The sequence below is a fragment of the Lipotes vexillifer genome, unplaced genomic scaffold (assembly GCF_000442215.2).
Source record: "Lipotes vexillifer unplaced genomic scaffold, Lipotes_vexillifer_v1.1 scaffold545, whole genome shotgun sequence".
Lineage (NCBI taxonomy): Eukaryota > Metazoa > Chordata > Mammalia > Artiodactyla > Lipotidae > Lipotes > Lipotes vexillifer.
In genome coordinates, this window is record NW_006779129.1 from 1,756,607 (window position 1) to 1,775,718 (window position 19,112).

Below are 19,112 nucleotides of genomic sequence, written 5' to 3' on the forward strand. Positions count from 1 at the left end.
GATGTGGCCAGGAGGGTGTCCACTGGCCGCCAGCAGGCTCGGGAGAAACAGTGTTGGCTGGTGGAGTCCCCGTGGCCACCTCAACTCTGAGGTCCTGCCTCATGGCTGCAGCCCACCTGCTCGCTGCTCAGCCCTCCTCCCAGGGCACCCCGAAGCCTCGCAGTTCAACAGCTGGGCATGAGGGGCTGCTGATCCGAGTGGGCCGTGGATGGAGCAGCTCTGCCGGCCCCTGCAGAGCTGCCCGGGCTGCGTCCCCAGGTTAGTAGTAGGCTCCGAACAAGGCGGCCACCTTCTGGAGGATAGCCTTGTGGTTGGCGTACAGCGGGATGCGCTCGTCCACCACCTGCCACCGGATGGACACCCCCGCATCGCAGGAGTATAGGTGCTGCGAGGACAGGGGCAAGATCCTGACTCCCTCCTGAGCCGGCCCTGCCCCCACCCGGACACCCCGAGACTATAGACGTCAAGGGGTGACAGGGACCCCACGACCTGGCTCCTGGCCCTGCCACAGGCCTGGCCAATGGCCGCTTGCTTTAATCTTCTGCTGCACTGGCACGAATCAGAAAATGCCCACAAAGCCTTAAAAACCCTTGAAGGAGGAGAGAGAAGAGGTGCAGCCTTGTTCTGGGGTTTTCTGTCCTGCAGACACAGCCCGGGTTTTGTTCCCTGGGACTTCGTGGTCCCAGTTCTGGATTAGGGATACGTAGGACTGATCTAAGTACTGGGGACGGCAACCCCACATAAGTGCTGGAACCAGCCTCCCCTGGGTGCGAGCCTGGAGGCCCCCAGGGTTCCTGGCCAGCCCCGACTGCGCCCCAGCCTCCTTCTGCTGCCCTCTGGCCTCTCCCGGATGCCCCCTTGGTACCCTCTGGGCACAACTCTGACCCACGCAGCTCCCACTCTCTGGTCCTGGCCAGCTCTGGCCCCAGGCCCCGGAACCCCTCAGACCCCTCCCTATAGACCCCAAGGCTCTGTGGAGCACTGATGCCCCTGGTGCCCCCATTCCTCAGAGCCTGAGACCCAGGCCACATACAGAGTTCAGCCTCTTCAGCTCCACGTCACTCTGGTCTGGAAAGTGGACGCTCACGGCCACCGTCTCGATCCAGGCGTTGTCTGTGTTCCTTGGGTCATCCACGTACCCTTTGTACACCTGGGAGGCAGCACAGGTGTGAGCTGTTTCACCTGATAGACCCCTAAGGCCCCCGGCTTTCTCCCAGAGGAAGGGGCCCCATGCTTTCTCTGCAACCGGTCCGGGTCTGGGATGCTCTGAGCACAGCTGTCCACTGCACCCAAGCCCCTCCTGGCTCTCCCCGACCCCGTCCACCTGCCCCCAACACCACCTTCAGCTTGACTGACACATCGTGGGGACCCACAGCCTCACTCATCTCCCTTCTGGTCTCTGGCCTGGTACCCAGACCTGACTCGACTGTCCTTGGGAGGATTAAAAAGGGCCAGTGGACCTCAAAACATTACACAAACTGAAAGAAGCCAGACACCAAAGTCTGCACGCTGTATGATTCCACCTATGATAAATGTCCAGAACAGGCAAATCCACAGAGACAGAAAGCAGCCTCGTGGGTGCCAGGGGCTGGGGAAGGGAAGGGAGTGACTGCCAATGGGTATGGGCTTCCTTTTGGGGTGAGGGGATGTTCTGGAACTAGACAGAGGTGGTGACCACACCACGCTGTCTGTGTACTAAATGCCACTGAACTGCTCACTTCAAAATGGTTCCTTTTATGTTGTTTGGATTTTACCTCAACAAATAAAGAAGTTTATTTTTACAAAGCAGAGAAAAGAGAGATGGCAGTGCTCCCTGTGGGGCTGCAGGGGATAAGCCGTGTGAAACTGCTTGGTTTGTAGGTCAAAACCGTAAATATCAGCCATTGCCTATTTCATCCTGAGACACCACAGAGACAGAACCAGCAACGACTCAGATGCCCACTTGGAGGACTGTTTAAATAAATCATGGCACGAAATACTATGTGGTCCTGAAAAAGAGCGAGGTGGATTCGGAAATGTGGACCTAAAAATATGACCTTTGCAAATTAACTGAAAAGTGAGTTACGTCTTTGTGCCCAGCTGGGCTCAGGGCAAGAGGGAGTGTGGGCCAGACACCAGGCGTGCCCCGGCCCCAGGGCGGCAGAGGCCGTGGCCCCCCACTTGATCTCGGGAGGAGCAAACCCAAACAGAGAGAGAAGGCGAGGGGCCCAGAGCCTCGGCCACATGGGTCCCTCTAGGAGGCTCCCCAGCTCCACGCGGCCCGCCCTGTAGCTGTCACGACCCGCACCTTGGGGCCCCAGACGCACAGGTGTGAGCAGAGCAGAAGGATCACCTCACCTCCATGCCCTGCGTCAGCAGGCTCTCAAAGGAAGGCCAGAACTCTCTCCGGAGGACCTGCTTCAGCTTCCGGGGCAGCGTCTCTCCTGGTTCCCGGGAGCCCTGAGCAGAGAGGGAGGAAGGGGCGGGTCAGCACGGCTGTCTGGGGACCTGCTTCCTCTGGCCACCTGCCCAGCGTGGGCAGCGGGCCAGCCCCTGGAACCACAGGCGGATGAGTGTCTGACAGCAGCTGCCTCGGGGCTGGAGTGACATTGCCCAGAGCCCAGAGTCCACGTCAGCCTGCAGGGCAGGAGGGTGGCCCAGCCTTGAGGCACGCAGGGCACTGTGGGGAGCCAGCCCCCTGACCTCCACCACCCTGAGCACCAGCCGGGCTGTGTCCTGTCTGTGTGCATCCCTGTTCCCGTGTCCAGCCTCTGCTCTGGCACACCAGGCTCTCGGCCACTCCTGACACCCCAGACACGGGCCTGCACCCGCACTCCCCTCTCCATCCATCTAGGGGACTCTCTCACTCCACATCACGTCCATCCACGTAGGCCCTGGAGACGCCCTAGCCCCTCGCTGGCTGTGGTGGCGGGGACCATCAGATGCCCCTCAGTACCTCTCTCGGGGACACAGGGACACAGCTCAGAAGATGCCTGTCGGCAGGAGAGACCGAAGTGCCAGAGAGGGAGGCTGAATGGTGCCAGAGAACCCGCGGAAGGAGAGAGCTGGGCCTGGGTTCAGAGCCGCGCTCCCTCAGCTAGAGGGCACAGGGGCTGTGGCTGCAGGAATGAGAGCCGCCCAGGGCCCTGGAATCCTGGTTGGGGTCTGAAGACCCTCAGTGGCACCACTGCCCCACACACACCCATTAACTTGCTGTCACAGCAGAGCAGCTGCTGGGCCACCAGGTGGGTGGTGGGGAAACCTGACGGCCTCTTGCTGAGCTGGGCGAATCACGGACTCCCGGGTACAGGCTCAGAGGAGGGGACCCCGGACAGAGCTGCACCCAGAGACCAGCCGGGGGCCTGATGGGCGACACGGTCCTCCTGCCAGGGTCAGCCTACTCCAACCCCAGAGCAGTGACAGGGTCGTGGGGGGCAGAGGGCAGATTGACGGGTCAGAATCTGAGTGGTTGGGCCCGCTTGGATAGGACAGGCCCAGGGCCTTCCACACCCCAATTCTGTCACCACAAGGCCTCTGGGGTGCATGCCGGCCTTCGGTCCTGCAAGGAGCTGCCACCCTTGAGCTGAAGTCCTGTGCACCCCTGTCCCCAGCCCCAGGCTCAGCTCGGGCCCCAGGGCTAGGGGCAGGTGCGCACCTGAGACACCCACCTGGGAGCCGTATCTGACCCTAACCCCTGACCTCTGCAGGGAGACCCAGTCTAGCCTCCGAGGCAGCCCCAACCCTGAGCCTGGTGCCCCCCGGGATGCAGTACGTGCTCAATTAGTGCTTACACTCCGAAGAGCACCTGAACCCGTTTTCACAACCGCACAACAAGGTACCAGTAGGGAGAACTTCCTCTAAAAGGCAGGACCGGCCTCTGTCATTCAGAACCAAGGAGAGAGTCTGAGCTGTGCAGGGCAGCGACCACAGGGGGGTGGTGCTCCTGTGGTGGCTGGAACGGACAAAGGCCCGCAGGGCCCCGGGCCGGCAGGCGCGGGCTCACCCCGGGCAGCACCCAGTGCTCTGAGAGGGAGCGCTTCACCACCAGCACCTCCAGCATCTTCTTTATGCCCTTCCTGCAGATGGCGCCGTCCTGGTTCCGCCTCCAGCTGCAGGAGTGATGGTCTGATGTCAGCCCCTCCCCTGCTGTGGGGGAGACCAAGGCACCCCCCGACTCCTGAGCACCTGCTCCAGGGGCACAGAGATAGTAACCATCGCTCCCATGACTGCTGGTCTGACTAGAATGGGCAGGCCTTTTGGGAGAATATTTTTCTATCAAAAGCCTTAAAGAAGCACGTGCCCTGGACCCAACCCTTCCACCTCTGTGTCTCTTTGGAAATGATGCGTAGATTGATATGGATTTTCATTTTGTCTGCGTCATGAGCCCTGGCCCTGGCTTTGTCCCTCCCCCAAGGGGCCTCTGAGGGAGGGGGACCCACAGGGAAGTGAGGGCAGCCTGGGGGCAGGAAGGGCCTGGGCTTTCCTAGGGGCATAGACGCTCCTGCCCTGTGTTTTGGGGCGCACCCACGCTTATCCAGGCCACTATGGGGTAGGGCGCATGGCGCATGCTGTGTGCTCATCCAGGGCTACTCACCGGGTGACCACGGGCTGCAGCGTGTGGTTGGGGCCAAAGCAGCTGAGGTCCCCACGCCCGCGCAGCCCTGTGCGGCCCATGGGGTTCCTGGGCGGACAGGGGTCTGCTCAGCCTGCCGCCTGCAGCTGGAGAGCCAGGCCGGGGCAGCAGGCGGGGCCTCTGACGGGGCACGTGCTGGTTCTACCCACACCTGCCCCGGCCCAGGATGGACGGGAGCAGGGAGGAGGCCACCGTATGGAGCCCTGGAGTGGACCACCGACGCCCACGGGCCCCTTGACCGGTCTGGCTGACTCCACATCACCCACTGGGGCTGTCCACCCTGAATCATGTCCCTGGGGGACTCCAAGGCTTCCGGTCACCTTGGCGTGAGTTGGAAAGGAAAGGGGTCTCCTTGGGAGCAGAAGCCCAGCCCCACCGCAGACCCCCCAGAGAGCGCCTGACCGACCACCGTGCTGCGTCCAAGGGCCTCGGCCGGCCTGTGACCTGGCACCCAACGGTCCTTCCCGCCCCGCCCGGACACTCCATTCTGCTCTCGTCCTGAGCACCACGTCCCCCTAGTCCCCTCCCCTGTCCAGGGCTGGAGACGCTCCTGGTCACGTCTGTTCTCCTGTCCCACCCGTCTCCCACCACCTCCTTCCACAGCCTCTGCTCCCTGTTCCAGAACCTTCCCCAGAGGCCCACCACACACCTCCTCCCCCAGGTGCCCTCAACGACCGCCTGCTCCATGGAGCCCCCACGTCCTGGCCATCTGTGGTCCCTCTGCAGATGCTGACTGACACTTCCTCGGCCTCTGCCCTGTGGTGCCGCTTCCCCAGCAAACCCCATCAGAGGCCCTCTGACCTCCACACCCCAGGCTGGCACACAGTAGGCGTCCACTAAGTGCCTGCTGGGCCTGACGCCATGGGTCACCTGACATCTTTATTTTGATCCTTCACCTGTACAGTGGGGCTCAGTGCCCGTCCCTACAGAGAACAGACCTGGAAACATCTCCGTCCCCTACACGTAACCCCAGGGGCCCTTTAACAGTTCCCTCCCTTCATTCTCACGATCGGTGCAGCTGGCAGCCGGGAGGTCCACGTTTTACCCCATTTCCACACCACAGGAACGGAAGCCGTAAAGGTTACATCGGGGGACGAGGGTGCAGCGCCCAGGCCAGCGGGGCCAGCCCACGGCCCCCACCTCCCCACGAAGGAAACGCCTTATGTGGATGTTTCTTTTCTTCCGTATTTTGTTTGTTTTTATCAGAAAAACGCCCACATTGCCGGAGAGGAAACCTGACCCCAGAAGGAAACCCCCAGAGGCCGCAGAGAAGGGCCAGGCTGCACTCACAGAGGGAGCCCATCCTGCACAGCGTAGACCCCATGGAAGCTGCGCCGGTCCAGGCGTCCATCCACCGCATTGTAGCTGATCCTGGACAGAGGCTCCAGGGCGCTGGGAGAGAGAGGAGAGGTCGCGTCCCCGACAAAGACGGCGGGATGCAGAGCGGCCGCGGTGACCCCTCAGGGGGTCCACCACAAGGGCCCCTCCCCGGCCGCAGCCCTCCCAGCATGGCCCCAGCCCCCAGGGAGGACGGGCCACCCGTCCAGGCGGGAAGCAGGGCACTCACTCCCCCACAGGGTCCACCAGGTCCTTGTTTTTCCTGTCGGCCGTGTAGAAGGGCGGGCTGTAGATAAGGAACTCCGTCTGCACGACACGGGGGCTCCCCTCAGTCGGTCACCACCCCAGGTCAGCTGGCACCCAGGACGGCTGACCTCAGAGCCCAAGACCCTGGGACGGCCCATAGGGCCCGGGGGCCCGAGCTCAGCAGACCTGAGGACGCACACACCCGGCCCAGCCCCCAGGATGGGGGATGAGGGGCTAGGCTGGGCTCTAGAGGGGAGAAGGGGTCCCACTGGCAGAGACTGGGGAAAGGTAACAGCCTGGAATGTTCCAAGGAAAACTAGAGAGAAGACCGGGGGGGGGCACCCACATGCCTCAACCATCTCTCCCTCTCTCTCTCCACCTCCAGCCTCCCCGGCACTCAGAAACAGGGCAGGGACCGTTCACTGGGGACAGAGGCTTGGCCAAGCAGGGCAGTTGGCTGTGTGCGGATGGAGGCCCACCAGTGTCCTGGCTCAAACCCCAGCTCCACCCCCTCTGGCCACGTGGACCTCGTGCCTCCATTTTCTCATCTGTTGTCATGTCCCTGTGAGGTCACCGCGGGCTCATCCAGCCCAGGGGGCTGGACTGCTCGCCCCCAGGACACCGGGCCCCTGTAGCCGGGTGGACGCGGCAGAACAGGCACTCACCTCCCAGGGCACCTTCTCGTTGGGCACTGGGAAACGCTGGACGGGGCAGTTGGGGTAGAGGAGGTGCCGGGCATCCACGTGGTAGGCGTCGCCCGGGTCCTCCACCTTCAGCGCGCCGTCCAGCGCAGGGTCCCGCCCCACCGAGGCCTTCTGGGGTGCTGGGAACAGGAACAGCCCCACGGAGCTCTGGGCAAAGCTGGGCCCGGACTCGGGTGCCAGGCGCGCAGGACAGGGCCATGCTCTACGGTCCTTTCCCCCAAGCTTCTGGGCTGCCTCTACCTCCCCAAGCCCGGATTGAATGCCAGCCCCAAAGAGGGTACCCTCCCCAGGGCCCCCAGCACTGCGGCCCAGGAGGACAGAGACCTGGGGTCAAGCAACCACCACCTTGGACAGCTCCCAGCAGAGCTCTCAGTAATTAGCTGGACGCACAGGCCCTTACAGAAGCTTGTCCAGCTGAGGAGAGCTCACTGCTCCTTCGGGGCCAGCAACACCCCAGGAGGGCTACTCATGCCCATTTCTTGGCCGACTGCAAATGTAGGAACAAAGACTTGCTTTCTGTCATCCAGTCAACGTGACTGGGTCTCAGGTATCTGCTGGAGCTGCCCCCACTTTGTAGCTTGATGCACAGGAGGATGGGGCTGTGGACCGGGCGACCTCTGAAAGTCCCCAGCCTGGTCAAGCAGGCTCTGCACATGTATCTGTGGGGTGGGCCATGCTCCCCGAGGCATTGGGCCTGCTGCATCTCCTCTCCACGGACCCCCGGACGCAAAAGAGCACAGGTGGTAAAGACCAGCAGCTGGTACAGCCACCCACTCACCCAGGGTGGGGACGCCCTCCTCCGAGCCAAAGCCGCTGTCCCTCAGGGCTTTCACGATCCAGTGCAGCGCTCTGGCCGTCTGGGCCACCTGGAAGGCACGTCCCTAATAAGATTTGGTCAACACCTGCCCCCACACGGAATGCCCAGCTCCCACCCACCCTGTTCCCCTGTGTCGCAAGGCACAGGCCCTGGGGCCAGAGCACCCAGAGTGAGGAGGGGAACCCAGGGCAGGCCCACGGGGGTGGGGGGCACAGGGTCAAGGCACAGCAGGATGGGCACGGAGTGGTGGGGACCTGGCCTCTGCCTGTCCACCCCTCCTCATCCTGGAGTCCCAAGGCCTCCCTGACCAAAGCCCCTGCATCCACCTCCTTCACTGTGCCTACTGAACTACATTGTGACAATGAACCTTTATGTCTGTGCCTCCCCTGACTGGGAATCCTCAAGGATGAGATAATGCCTGCCACCCTGACATTCTCAAGGCCAGCTCTGGACAGGCACAGAGTAGGCACACAGGAAACGTGGGATGGATGGATGGATGAATGGATGGATAGATGGATGATAGATGGACACACAGATGGATAGAGGGAAGGATGGATGGATGGATGGATGGATGGACAGTTAAATGGATAGATGAATGGATGAATGACTGGAAGGATGGATGGATGGATGGATGGATGGGCAGATGGATGGATGAACTAATACACATTACTGTCCCTCAGCATCACTCAGGCACCTGAACCCAGCTGGCCTATGAGGCAATGACTCTTGGATGTGAGGCCACTCAGGGATGCCCAGCTGATGTGGGGGCTGTCAGTGGACATTGAGCGGGGAGGGGCGGGTGGAGGCTACTCTCCTGTTGCCTACCGGCCACTGCTCTCATCTGGAGCTGCTCTGAGACACCCACGTGCTGCTTTCTGATGCTGCCCCTCAGTCCAGTTGTCCACACGGACATCCATACGCATCCTTGCTGGCCCCATGGCCTCCCTCCCTCCCAGCATAGCTGGCAGCCTGAGAAAGCAGCCAAGGGCTGTTAGTAATTTCCACGGTCCCCTCCCAGGTTCCAGGTGCAGAGACAGCGGCTGTCTCAGAGGACAGTTCCAAGGAGGCCAGGGGAAGGCCAAGAGTTTGTTCCCTCAGACCAGCCCCTGATGTGGCCGCCACACGGTGCAGTGTGGCAGAGCTCAGGCAGGGGAGCGTTTGGTGGAATTCTCTGGAGGACGGAGAAGGTACCCCTGCCAGTTGGGAGCAATGGCCCCAATGTCACCGCCCCCTTCTCCTGGTTGGTTTCCCAGTATGTGCACTCTCAAAGCCACCACACCACAGAGCGACCTTCCAGGTCCATCGGAGCTGTGCCCAGAAACCGAGGTCCCAGCCTGGAACCCACCTGCTCCTCTAGAGAGGCCAGTCTCTGCTCCATGGAGCTCGACTGCTTCAGATGTGCCATTTCCAGCAGGTCCACCATGGTGTCCACCCTGCAAGAGGGCACAGTTGAGCCCCGCAGGCCAGCCAGGGGCAGGATGTGAAGGAAGCCTGGTGCCTCTTTGCAGGTGGGTGGCCTATCAGATCCGGCAGCCCAGGCTCTGTTGGCCTTAATTTCACGCATCTTCCTCTTAATTTGAAAGTATTTATACCATACGTTTCCATATAGAATGAGCACCGCCTAGTGGCCCAAGGGGAAGATCTCTCAGCCAACGGATGCCCCAACAGCCCCGGGCTTTGCGGGGCGGGGGGCGTGATCCTTGCCTGATTTGCCACGAGTTCCACAGCTGAGTCACAATGGGGAAAGCTACCGCTGGGCACCACTGGGGACTTTGGAAGGAGGAGGACGCAGCACCATTGTCTGGGGAATAATTGGTTTCTGTCTTCTTTTGCTACAACATAGGAATTGCACCCAACGCGGCCTCTGTTTTTATATGAAAAATACTTCCAAACGCTCTCATCTTTTGCGCGGGGGGGGTTCCTGAGCTGTCTTCCCCCCGCCGCCCGCCCGGTGCCGCGTGTGCTGTGTGACAAAGAGCAAACGTTTCAGGAACCCCGAGGGGACCGCCCTGGTGCCGTACTTGTCGCTGATGTCCTGGATCTTCTGCTCCGGCCTCTGCTTCTGCTGGATCTGCTGGTCCTGCAGGTAGTTCTCCTTCAGGTAGATCTCCCAGGACAGGAGGGCCGCCTCCTCGTTCTTCTCGAGCTTGTTCTCTGTTGGCGGAGGGGAGCCTCTGACCCACTCGGGGCCCCGCAGGGAGGAGCCGGGACCCTGAGGGGCCGGCGGAGCCAGTCCGCCCCCCCGCCCCCAGTGGGCTGGCGGGAAGTCGGTGGCCTGAGCCGTCTGCACGCCCACCGAGCTTCCAGAACTCTCCAAGGAGCTGCTGCCCCCATCCCACCCCGGCTCCGCCCCAGACGCAGCTCTGGGATGAGGGAGATGGCAGCTTACTGAGCTGCTTGTGTCGCTTGGTAGGGATCTTCAGGATGACGGTCTTGATGAAGAGATGCAGGTGGTTGAGAAGGATGAAGGGGGGCGGCGCAGGGGGCCTGCCCTGGTACTCCTCGATCAGGTCGTGGCGCTGGAACTTCCAGATCTGGTCCGTGCGCTCCTGGACCTGCTGGAACGTGTAGCTGCAGGGGCAGGAAGCATTGGTTACAGGGGAACACGGGCCACCCAAACATTGTTACGAAAACACCCGTGTCCCTGCCCGGCGTGTCTGCCGTGACGGCCCATAAAGAGCACACACACCACCCAGGGGCGCAACTCCAGATGCAGGAAAAGGCAGCTGAACTGCCAGCCTCAGAATTCTGAGCTTCCTGGGAGCCAAGGGGAGAAGGAAGAAAGAAGACCTAGAGTTTAGGTTCTACAAACCTCGTTAGAGAGTAAAACAGAGCTGCATGTGTTGGGAGAGGGGCTGTGTCCTGCACTGGACTCTAAGAGGGGCTCATCCCTTGGGTCTGACAAACAGAAGGGACGGTGTCTTTAACAGGTTGACATTTATTCTCTGCAACGTGTGTGTCTTGTGGGTGGACGTCAACTGACCCGAATCCTTGCCAGAGAGAGGCCCTCGGAGGGAGGGAGGGAGGGAGGGAGGGAGGCCAGGCAGGGCCAAGATGCACCCCTGCCCGCCGGCCTTCTGGCCTCTCTGTCTCTATCACGGCCCAGCACAGGTCAGGACCTCTCACTGTTCAGAACATGTGGTAAATCAGAAAGTGGCGACCTCGTCACGCTAGCTGATGAAAGGGAAGAGAAACGGTGCCCAAACCAGGAATTAAGGGATTTTCACCAGGGTCACCACGGGTCCCAGGGGCCCTTCTGTAGAGGCCGGGAGGGACGCTGAGGGGCTGGCGATGCCCTGAGCCAGCGAAAGCAAATACAGGTCATCCTTCATCGTCCGACTTTCAATAAGTGTGACACGCACCTCCACATCTACAGCCGGCCTCGGCCAGGTCGCTGCCCCGCGACCCCTCCCTCCAGGGTGGGAGGAGCGAGACATCCACGTGCCCCAGCCCGCAGCCTCCGGGCACGTGGCCCGTGCACTGGTCCCGCAGCAGCAGTGCCTTGGACGGACTTGGCGGTGACCGGAGAGCGTGGCCGCACACGGTCCACCTGGGCTGAGCCAGGTCCCGGGTCCCGGGCTCCACCCCGCCCACACCCCAGGGGGATGGGGGAGGGCAAGGGGCGTGCACCCGGCCAGGCTGGCACAGGGCGCTTACTTGAACATGGCAATGAGGAGGTTAAGCAGCAAGATGTTGGTGAAGAGAAGATAGAGGCACAGCAGGGTGACCGTGAGCCACTCGGGGAAGGCGGGCTCCCGCTGGGTTGCGTCGATCTCGGGGCACTTGGGCTTGTAGGGGTCGGTGCCATTGGGGCTGCACTGGTCGAAGCTGAAGTTCACGCCTGCACCGGGGGCGAGGGGGCAGGTGAGCCAGGAAAGCTGAGCGCAAGCACGAGGGTCCTCGGGCGACGACCCGCAGACCTGGACACCCCCACACCTGGGTGACCTCAGCTGTCAGCTCAGGCGTGAGGGCAGCCCAAAGAGGGGCATCCATCTCCACCCAAGCATCCTCGCGGGCAGGAAGTGCGGCTGCCAAGGGAAGCCCATGAGCCAGACTTGTACTCCAGGTGGGCACGTGCCCCTGTCCGGATCCAGCCATCCCACCAGGGCACTTTCTGGGCCCCAGGCGGGGGCAGCCCCAGGAGGGGCTGTGTCATCATAAGACACAGGTCCCAACCCTGGGGAGCAAATTGCGGTGGGAAAGAATTCAAAGAGGAAATTAACAACCATCAAAAAGAGAAGGGAGACAGAAGAAAGGAAAAACGCTGCAGAGGCAGCATTCCTATATGTGGAACGAGGGATTACAAAACAAAATATAGCCACACAATTGCAGAAAAGTAAAGGATAATATTTATCCTTTATTATCATATTTGTAATATAATATTACAAAACATAAATATATATTCTGTTGGTACATTTAAAAATCTCTGAGAAAATATACTAAGTTAATAGTGGTTAACTCTGGGAGGTGGGATTATGAACATTCTTCTTTATACTTAACTTGAATTAAAAATTTTTTTAGCGATGAGTATGCACTGTTCTGTAATCAAATATATTTTTGAAAGTGCTACTAATTTTCTAAGATAGAAACTTGTTATAATAGCTAGAAGTACCTATTTTTTTTAAAAAAAGAGATCAAATCAATAAAATAACCTTCCATTTTAGTAAAGTAAACCTAGAGCGAGCAGAAAGGAGAGAATAATTAAGAGCAGAGACTCTGCAAATAAATGAAACAGAGACGAAAACAATAAAGAAAATCAACACGACCAAAATCTGGTTCTTGGAAAAGATGAACAGAATTACAACCTTTTAGCTAGACTGATCCAGAAAAAAAAAGAAAGACTCAAATGACTAAATCATAGCTGGAAGAGAGGACATTGCAACCAACCTTACAAAAACAGAAAAAACTATAAGGAAATACTACAAAAAAATTGTATGCTAACAAATTAGATAACTTATAAAAAATGGAAAAATTCCTAGAAAGACACAAACTACCAAAAGTGACTGAAAAAGAAATAGAAAATATAAATAGACCTATAACAAGTAAAGATATTGAATTTGTAATTTTAAGACTTCACACAAAGAAAAGTCCAGGCCTAGATGGCTCCTCTGGTGAATTCTACCAAATATTTAAAGAATAATTAAGACCAATCCTTCATAAGCTTTTCCAAAATATAACAGAGGAGGGACTACTTTCTAAGTGATTCTATGAGGCCAGTATTACTCTCATACCAAAACCAGACAAAAACATTACAAGGAAAGAAAACTACAGACCAACACCCTTTAAGAATATAGATGCAAAAATCCTCAACAAAATGCTAGCAAACTGAATCCTGCAACGTATAAAAAGATTTATACACCATGACTAAGTGAAATATATCCCAGGAAGGCAAAGTTCCTTTAACATCTGAAGATCAATTAATGTAAGACACCATACTAATAATGTAAAGAAAATAAACCAGATGAACATTTCAATTGATGCAGGAAAAGCATCTGACAAACCTAACACCCTTTCACAATACAAACACTCAAGAAACTAGGAATAGAGGGGAAATTCATCAACCTGATGAAGGATATTTACAAAAAACCTGTAGCTCACATTGTACTTAGTAGTGAAAGACTGAAAGCTTTCCCCTACGATCAGGGACAAGATAAAGACATTTGTTCTTGATACATTTCCACACTGTACCAGAGGTTCTAACCAGGATAATTAGGCAGGAGAAAGAAATAAAAGACATCCAGACTGGAAAGAAACAAGTAAAAGTATCTCTATTTGCAGATGACATGATCATAGCAAATCTCCAAAAAATGCACTTAAAAACTATTAGAACTAATAAAGAAGCTCAGCAAGGTTTCAGGATGCAAGTTCAATAGACAAAATATAGTGTATTTCTATACACAAGCAGTAAACAATCCAATTAATAAAACAATTCTACTTACAACAGCATGAAAAAGAATAAAACACTTAGGAATAAATTTAACAGAAAAAGTGCAACTTACACACTGAAAAATAAAAAAATATTATGGAAAGAAATGAAATATCTAAATAAGTGGAAGACATCACATGTTTACAGTCAAAATCCTAGATGCTCTTTTTGGAAAAATCGATAAGATGACCCAAAAATTCATGTGGACCCAAGGACCCAGAGGCCAAAACAATCTTGAAAAAAAGAACAAAGTTGAAAGACTCACGCCTCCTGATTTTAAAACCTACTACAAAGCTATACTATACAAAGCCAGGACTATACTATACAAAGCCAGGACTGTGGTATTGGCACAAGGGTAGACACATAGATCAACGGAATAGAACGGACAGCCTAGAGATAAACGCTTTCACTCATGTCACTTGAGTTTTGACAAGGGTGCCAAGGCAATTCAATGGGGAAAGAATAGTCTTTTCAACAAAGGGTGCTGGAACAACTGAATGCTTGCTGTAAAAGAATGACTCTTACATTGTAGACAAAATTAATGTGAACAGATCAAAGGCCAAGAGTAGGTACTAAAGCTATAAAACTTTTAGAATAAGACCATAGGCATAAGTCTCCTGACCCTGGCTTGGGCAGTGTGTTCTTAGATATGACACCAAAAGCACAAATGATCAAAGGGGTTGACAAGGTGAGCTTCAACAAAACTGAAAACTTTTGTGTCTCAAAGGACAACATAAAGAAAGTGAAAGGACAACCCACAGAATGGCGAATATACTTGCATATCATATATATGATAAGGGACTGGTAACCATATGTAGGGAACTCTTACAACTCCATGAAAAGACCAATACCCACTTGAAAAATGGGCAAAGGATAGAAACGGATATTTTTCCAAAGAAGATGGTTCAGTAATCACATGAGGAGACGCTCGACATCATTGGCCATCAGGGAAGTACAAATCAAACCACAGTGAGATACACTTCCCGCCCAGTAGGGTGGCTAGAATCAAAAAAGACAGATAATAACAAGTGTTGGCGAGAATGTGGAGAGATTGGAACCTCATACATGGCTGGTGCAGCTGCTGTGGGAAACAGTTTGGCAGCTTCTCAAAAAGTTAAACACAGAATTACCATGTGACCCAGCCATTCCACTCCCAGGTATACATCCAAAAGAAATGACAACGTGTCCACACAAAACTTTATAGAAAACAAAGTCACATTAGTTATAAGAGACAAAAAGTAGAAACCGCTCAAATATTCACCAGCCTATGGATGGATAAACAGAACATGGCAAATCCATCCAATGGAATATTATTTGGCAACAAAAAGGAATTAAATGCTGATACAGACTACTATACGGACGACTCTTGAAAACATTATGCTAAGTAAAAGAAGCAAGACACAAAAGACTACGTATTACATGACCCACTTTATATGAAATGTCCAGAAAAGGCAAGTTCTATAGAGACAGAAGGTCGATTAGAGGTCACCTACGGTTGAGGGGAAGGGGGAAGGGGAGTGACTACTAATGGGCACTGGGTGTCTCTTTGGGGTGATGCAAATGTTCTAAAATTAGATTCTGTAAATATACTAAAAACCACTGCAGCGGACACTTCATACCGCTGAGCTTCACGGTAACGTGAATTAAATGTCAATGAAGCTCTTCAAGAGAACAAACTCGGTATACAGAGCGAGTTCTCTGTGTCCAGAGAAGGAGGACTTATTTCTGACTGCAGTGGGAGGAACAGAAGGAATAGGGCAGCATTTAATGCTGGGGGGTGGGGGTCAGCTGATGCCCCAGGGCCCCATCTCCTCGAAGCTGCGAGGTACGGCTCAGGCTCCGCCAGCTGGCGCCCTCCCTGCTCAGCTGGACCCAGTGTGCACCTGTCTCTTTCGGCCACAGGCACTGCAGGAGCCTCGGCCCCCGGGCCCTCCCTGCCCCACTTCTGTGAGCTTGCAGGACCCCCGCTGGGCTAGCCCCTCCTTTCCCAAGGCTGTCAGGGCCCATCGTACCGTCGATGTAGGCTGGGATCTGCCCGAAGATGGTGAGATACGAGTGGTAGATGACCCCCCGGAAGATCCACTCCACCCGCCTCTCATTGTGGATGAGGATGGCCTGCTTGGCCACCCCAAAGGACACGACCCACACGGCCAACAGGAAGAGGAAAAAGAAGACATCCTTCATCTGCCGGGACAGGGAGACACCAGGCTGCAGCCCCACACCCTCATTGCCCACAGGTGGGCTCCTGTGTGCCCTGCAGCGGAGGGGGACTCCATCGACGCCCACGGCATGGACGCCTAGAGCCAGGAGCTCCGGGGGAACAGCCCTGGGGCTGCCCCAACACCTCAAAGGTGCGCTGGGCACCCCCTGAAGTGCAGGAAGCGTCCAATGTGACCATGACCCAGGAGGGGAGTGATAGGAGCTGTAACCGGGATCAGGAATGAGCTGTGGAGATCAGGCAAGGCGGCCTGGAGGAGGCAACGTACAGGCAAAGACCCGAGACGGGCGTGCCCAGGGGTGGGAGCCCAAGGGGCAAGGCCAGGACGGGGTCTTACGGGGTGTGCTGAAGCCCTGGGGCGCCTCACTTGCAACTGGCGTCAGGGGCCCCTCGTCCCCTTACCATCCGCTTCACGATGATGATCTTGGGCCCCAGCGTCTTGCTGATGGTGAAAATGTGCATCAGCCGCAAGCAGAACATGATGAAGTCCAGGGAGAGGATGATGCGCCCGGGGTACAGCAGTGAGGGGATGAGCCTGGCTGGGCAGAAGCAGGGGCCTCAGCTGGCCACCCCAAGGGCCTGGCCCCAGCCTCCTTCTCACCTGCCCCAGTCCAGGGGCAACCCTGGGACCCAAAGTACTAAAGCTGGGTGTGAGCTCAGGGGCAGAGCCTCCAGGAGGTCCAGAAGCCCAGCCACGGGCAGAGAAGCCAGGCCGCATGGGCGTCCCGGGAACCAGAGGCTGCGCCGGGCAGTCTCGCCTGGTGGAGAAAGCAGGTCACGGCAGGGCAGACATGCGCAGCCTTGACGGGCAGTGGAGACGCCAGAGCCCCAGGCTGGGATGCAGGCGCACGCACGCAGCAGCTACCCGCAGTGACAGAGCCCCAAGTCTCCACCCTGGTTCCCTCACCGTCCCCGGGCGGGGGCAGGGCACCCTCGGGACAGATGTGTCCAGAGAGGGGCTGAGCCCCACGGGGGGCCCTGGCCTGTGGCCTCATCCAGAGCCAGCCCTGTGGGGCGGCTGCCGCAGACGGGGTGGACGGGCCGGGCGCCGCTCGGGGAGGCCGCTCACCGGCAGGTCAGCCCCGCCACGAAGAGCAGGATAGCACAGATGTCCAGCTTGTTCCAGAAGTCGCCAAAGTACAGGAGCGCCATCTTCATCAGGCCACACTCGTCCGGGTCGTGGAAGAGCTGCGAGGGGACACAGTGGCCGCTGCGTCGGCCCCTCGCGGCCCCAGCAACCAGCGAACCACGGCTTCCTGGGGAGGGGCCGCGGGCGGGACAGGTGGCCTCCACTCGCCCCAGCCTCAAGTGACAGCGTCAGGGGCCGGCTCCCCTCCCACAGGGCGTGCTCCCCGCCCCCTGCAGCGGCCCCCAGGGGAGGGAGAGACGGCGGAGGGACGGCGGCCCTGCTTGGCCTGCCCCGCGGGAGTCCCCACCCCGGACCCCAGCAGCTGGGTGCGCGGGGCAGGCGGCCCCACGGGAGCAGCCGGCTCCCCTCCCCGGCACCGCTGGGCAGACTCCGGGAGAAGGGCCTGCCCTCTGTCCTGGGGCTGCCCGCGGTGAGGCCGGGGCCCAGGGACCGGGGGCTTCTGCTGCAGGAGGCCGTGCGGGACGAGGCGAGGCCCGCAGAGCCAGTGCGGCCCCAGGCCCGGCCGCCCGCCCCGCACCTCCTTCCTGGGGACCCTGACGGTGCCCTAGGGTCCCCCGCAGGCGGTGGTGTTGACGCATGTGAGCTAAGCTGGCTTTATCTTGGGGCTCGTGGCTGCCAAGTTCAGAGAGCAGGGCTGAGTCCGAGCGGGCGTGTCTCAGTGGGCCGGCCCCTCCCCACACCAGCTGAGGGTCATGTTCACTGGCTGCCTCCAGGTACTGGCAGGCGGGGACAGTGTGGGAACGGGGTGGGTGGGCGGACAAGCCGTGAGGATCAGCCTCTGCCCCGGGCCTCCGAGGAGGCCTCCGAGCCCGAAAGGGGGCTTTGTTCACCAGGTCGTCTCACAGCGGGACTCAGGATGGGGCTTGGACCACGCAGGGCCAGCTTGGCCTCCAGAGGGGCCGGACACTGTGGTGGGCCACCCCTCAGCACCTGACCGACCCCCGGGAAACACCCTGCCCACCGAGGGGAGGGGGCAGCAGGAGCTCTGTGTCTAGAATCCTTGGACGGACGCTGCCGTGCACCTCGACCCTCAGCCAATGTTAAGCTGTGGCCTCCTGTGCCGGCTCAGGGCGCTGGGGGTGCTTCTGGAGAATTACCGAACCCAAGAGTAGTCTCGGGACCCCACAGTTTGCAGTGCCCTTCACAGCGCAGCCGGGGTCTCACACGCCCCCCAAGTCCAGGAGGCCACGTGGTGAGGGCACCCCGTTCGGGGTGATCAGGGAGGGTTTCGAGCAAAAAGCAGCGCTTGGGGAGGGGTGGCCAGGTGGAGGAGGGGCAAGGGCCGGTGTGGCTGCTGGACCGCAGGCCGCCCTTTCCGATGGGCCCTGCCTGCTCTCAGCGGCCCCGTGAGTCTCGCCGGGGATGGCACTGGGCCGAGGGCCACCGGGCATGCGCAGCCTTGACGGGCAGTGGAGACGCCAGAGCCCCAGGCTGGGATGCAGGCGCACGCACGCAGCAGCTACCCGCAGTGACAGAGCCCCAAGTCTCCACCCTGGTTCCCTCACCGTCCCCGGGCGGGGGCAGGGCACCCTCGGGACAGATGTGTCCAGAGAGGGGCTGAGCCCCACGGGGGGCCCTGGCCTGTGGCCTCATCCAGAGCCAGCCCTGTGGGGCGGCTGCCGCAGACGGGGTGGACGGGCCGGGCGCCGCTCGGGGAGGCCGCTCACCGGCAGGTCAGCCCCGCCACGAAGAGCAGGATAGCACAGATGTCCAGCTTGTTCCAGAAGTCGCCAAAGTACAGGAGCGCCATCTTCATCAGGCCACACTCGTCCGGGTCGTGGAAGAGCTGCGAGGGGACACAGTGGCCGCTGCGTCGGCCCCTCGCGGCCCCAGCAACCAGCGAACCACGGCTTCCTGGGGAGGGGCCGCGGGCGGGACAGGTGGCCTCCACTCGCCCCAGCCTCAAGTGACAGCGTCAGGGGCCGGCTCCCCTCCCACAGGGCGTGCTCCCCGCCCCCTGCAGCGGCCCCCAGGGGAGGGAGAGACGGCGGAGGGACGGCGGCCCTGCTTGGCCTGCCCCGCGGGAGTCCCCACCCCGGACCCCAGCAGCTGGGTGCGCGGGGCAGGCGGCCCCACGGGAGCAGCCGGCTCCCCTCCCCGG

The 19,112-nt window shown here is 58.5% G+C and overlaps 1 protein-coding gene across 1 annotated transcript in view; it reads right to left on the reverse strand.

Annotated features, from left to right (window-relative positions):
* Positions 1 to 259: 259 nt before the first annotated feature.
* The window catches only part of TRPM2 (transient receptor potential cation channel subfamily M member 2), a 45,616-nt gene continuing 26,763 nt past the window's right edge, over positions 260 to 19,112 (reverse strand). Inside the window, exons 17-32 of the mRNA XM_007452492.1 lie at positions 18,679 to 18,797; positions 16,264 to 16,396; positions 15,656 to 15,827; positions 11,375 to 11,558; positions 10,107 to 10,288; positions 9,739 to 9,871; positions 9,063 to 9,150; positions 7,679 to 7,766; positions 6,862 to 7,019; positions 6,180 to 6,256; positions 5,903 to 6,004; positions 4,574 to 4,660; positions 3,983 to 4,088; positions 2,338 to 2,439; positions 1,034 to 1,150; positions 260 to 385 (exon numbers count right to left, since the gene is read on the reverse strand). Of these exons, the coding sequence (XP_007452554.1) occupies positions 260 to 385; positions 1,034 to 1,150; positions 2,338 to 2,439; positions 3,983 to 4,088; positions 4,574 to 4,660; positions 5,903 to 6,004; positions 6,180 to 6,256; positions 6,862 to 7,019; positions 7,679 to 7,766; positions 9,063 to 9,150; positions 9,739 to 9,871; positions 10,107 to 10,288; positions 11,375 to 11,558; positions 15,656 to 15,827; positions 16,264 to 16,396; positions 18,679 to 18,797 (1,974 nt within the window). The remainder of the gene's footprint in view (positions 386 to 1,033; positions 1,151 to 2,337; positions 2,440 to 3,982; positions 4,089 to 4,573; positions 4,661 to 5,902; positions 6,005 to 6,179; positions 6,257 to 6,861; positions 7,020 to 7,678; positions 7,767 to 9,062; positions 9,151 to 9,738; positions 9,872 to 10,106; positions 10,289 to 11,374; positions 11,559 to 15,655; positions 15,828 to 16,263; positions 16,397 to 18,678; positions 18,798 to 19,112) is intronic.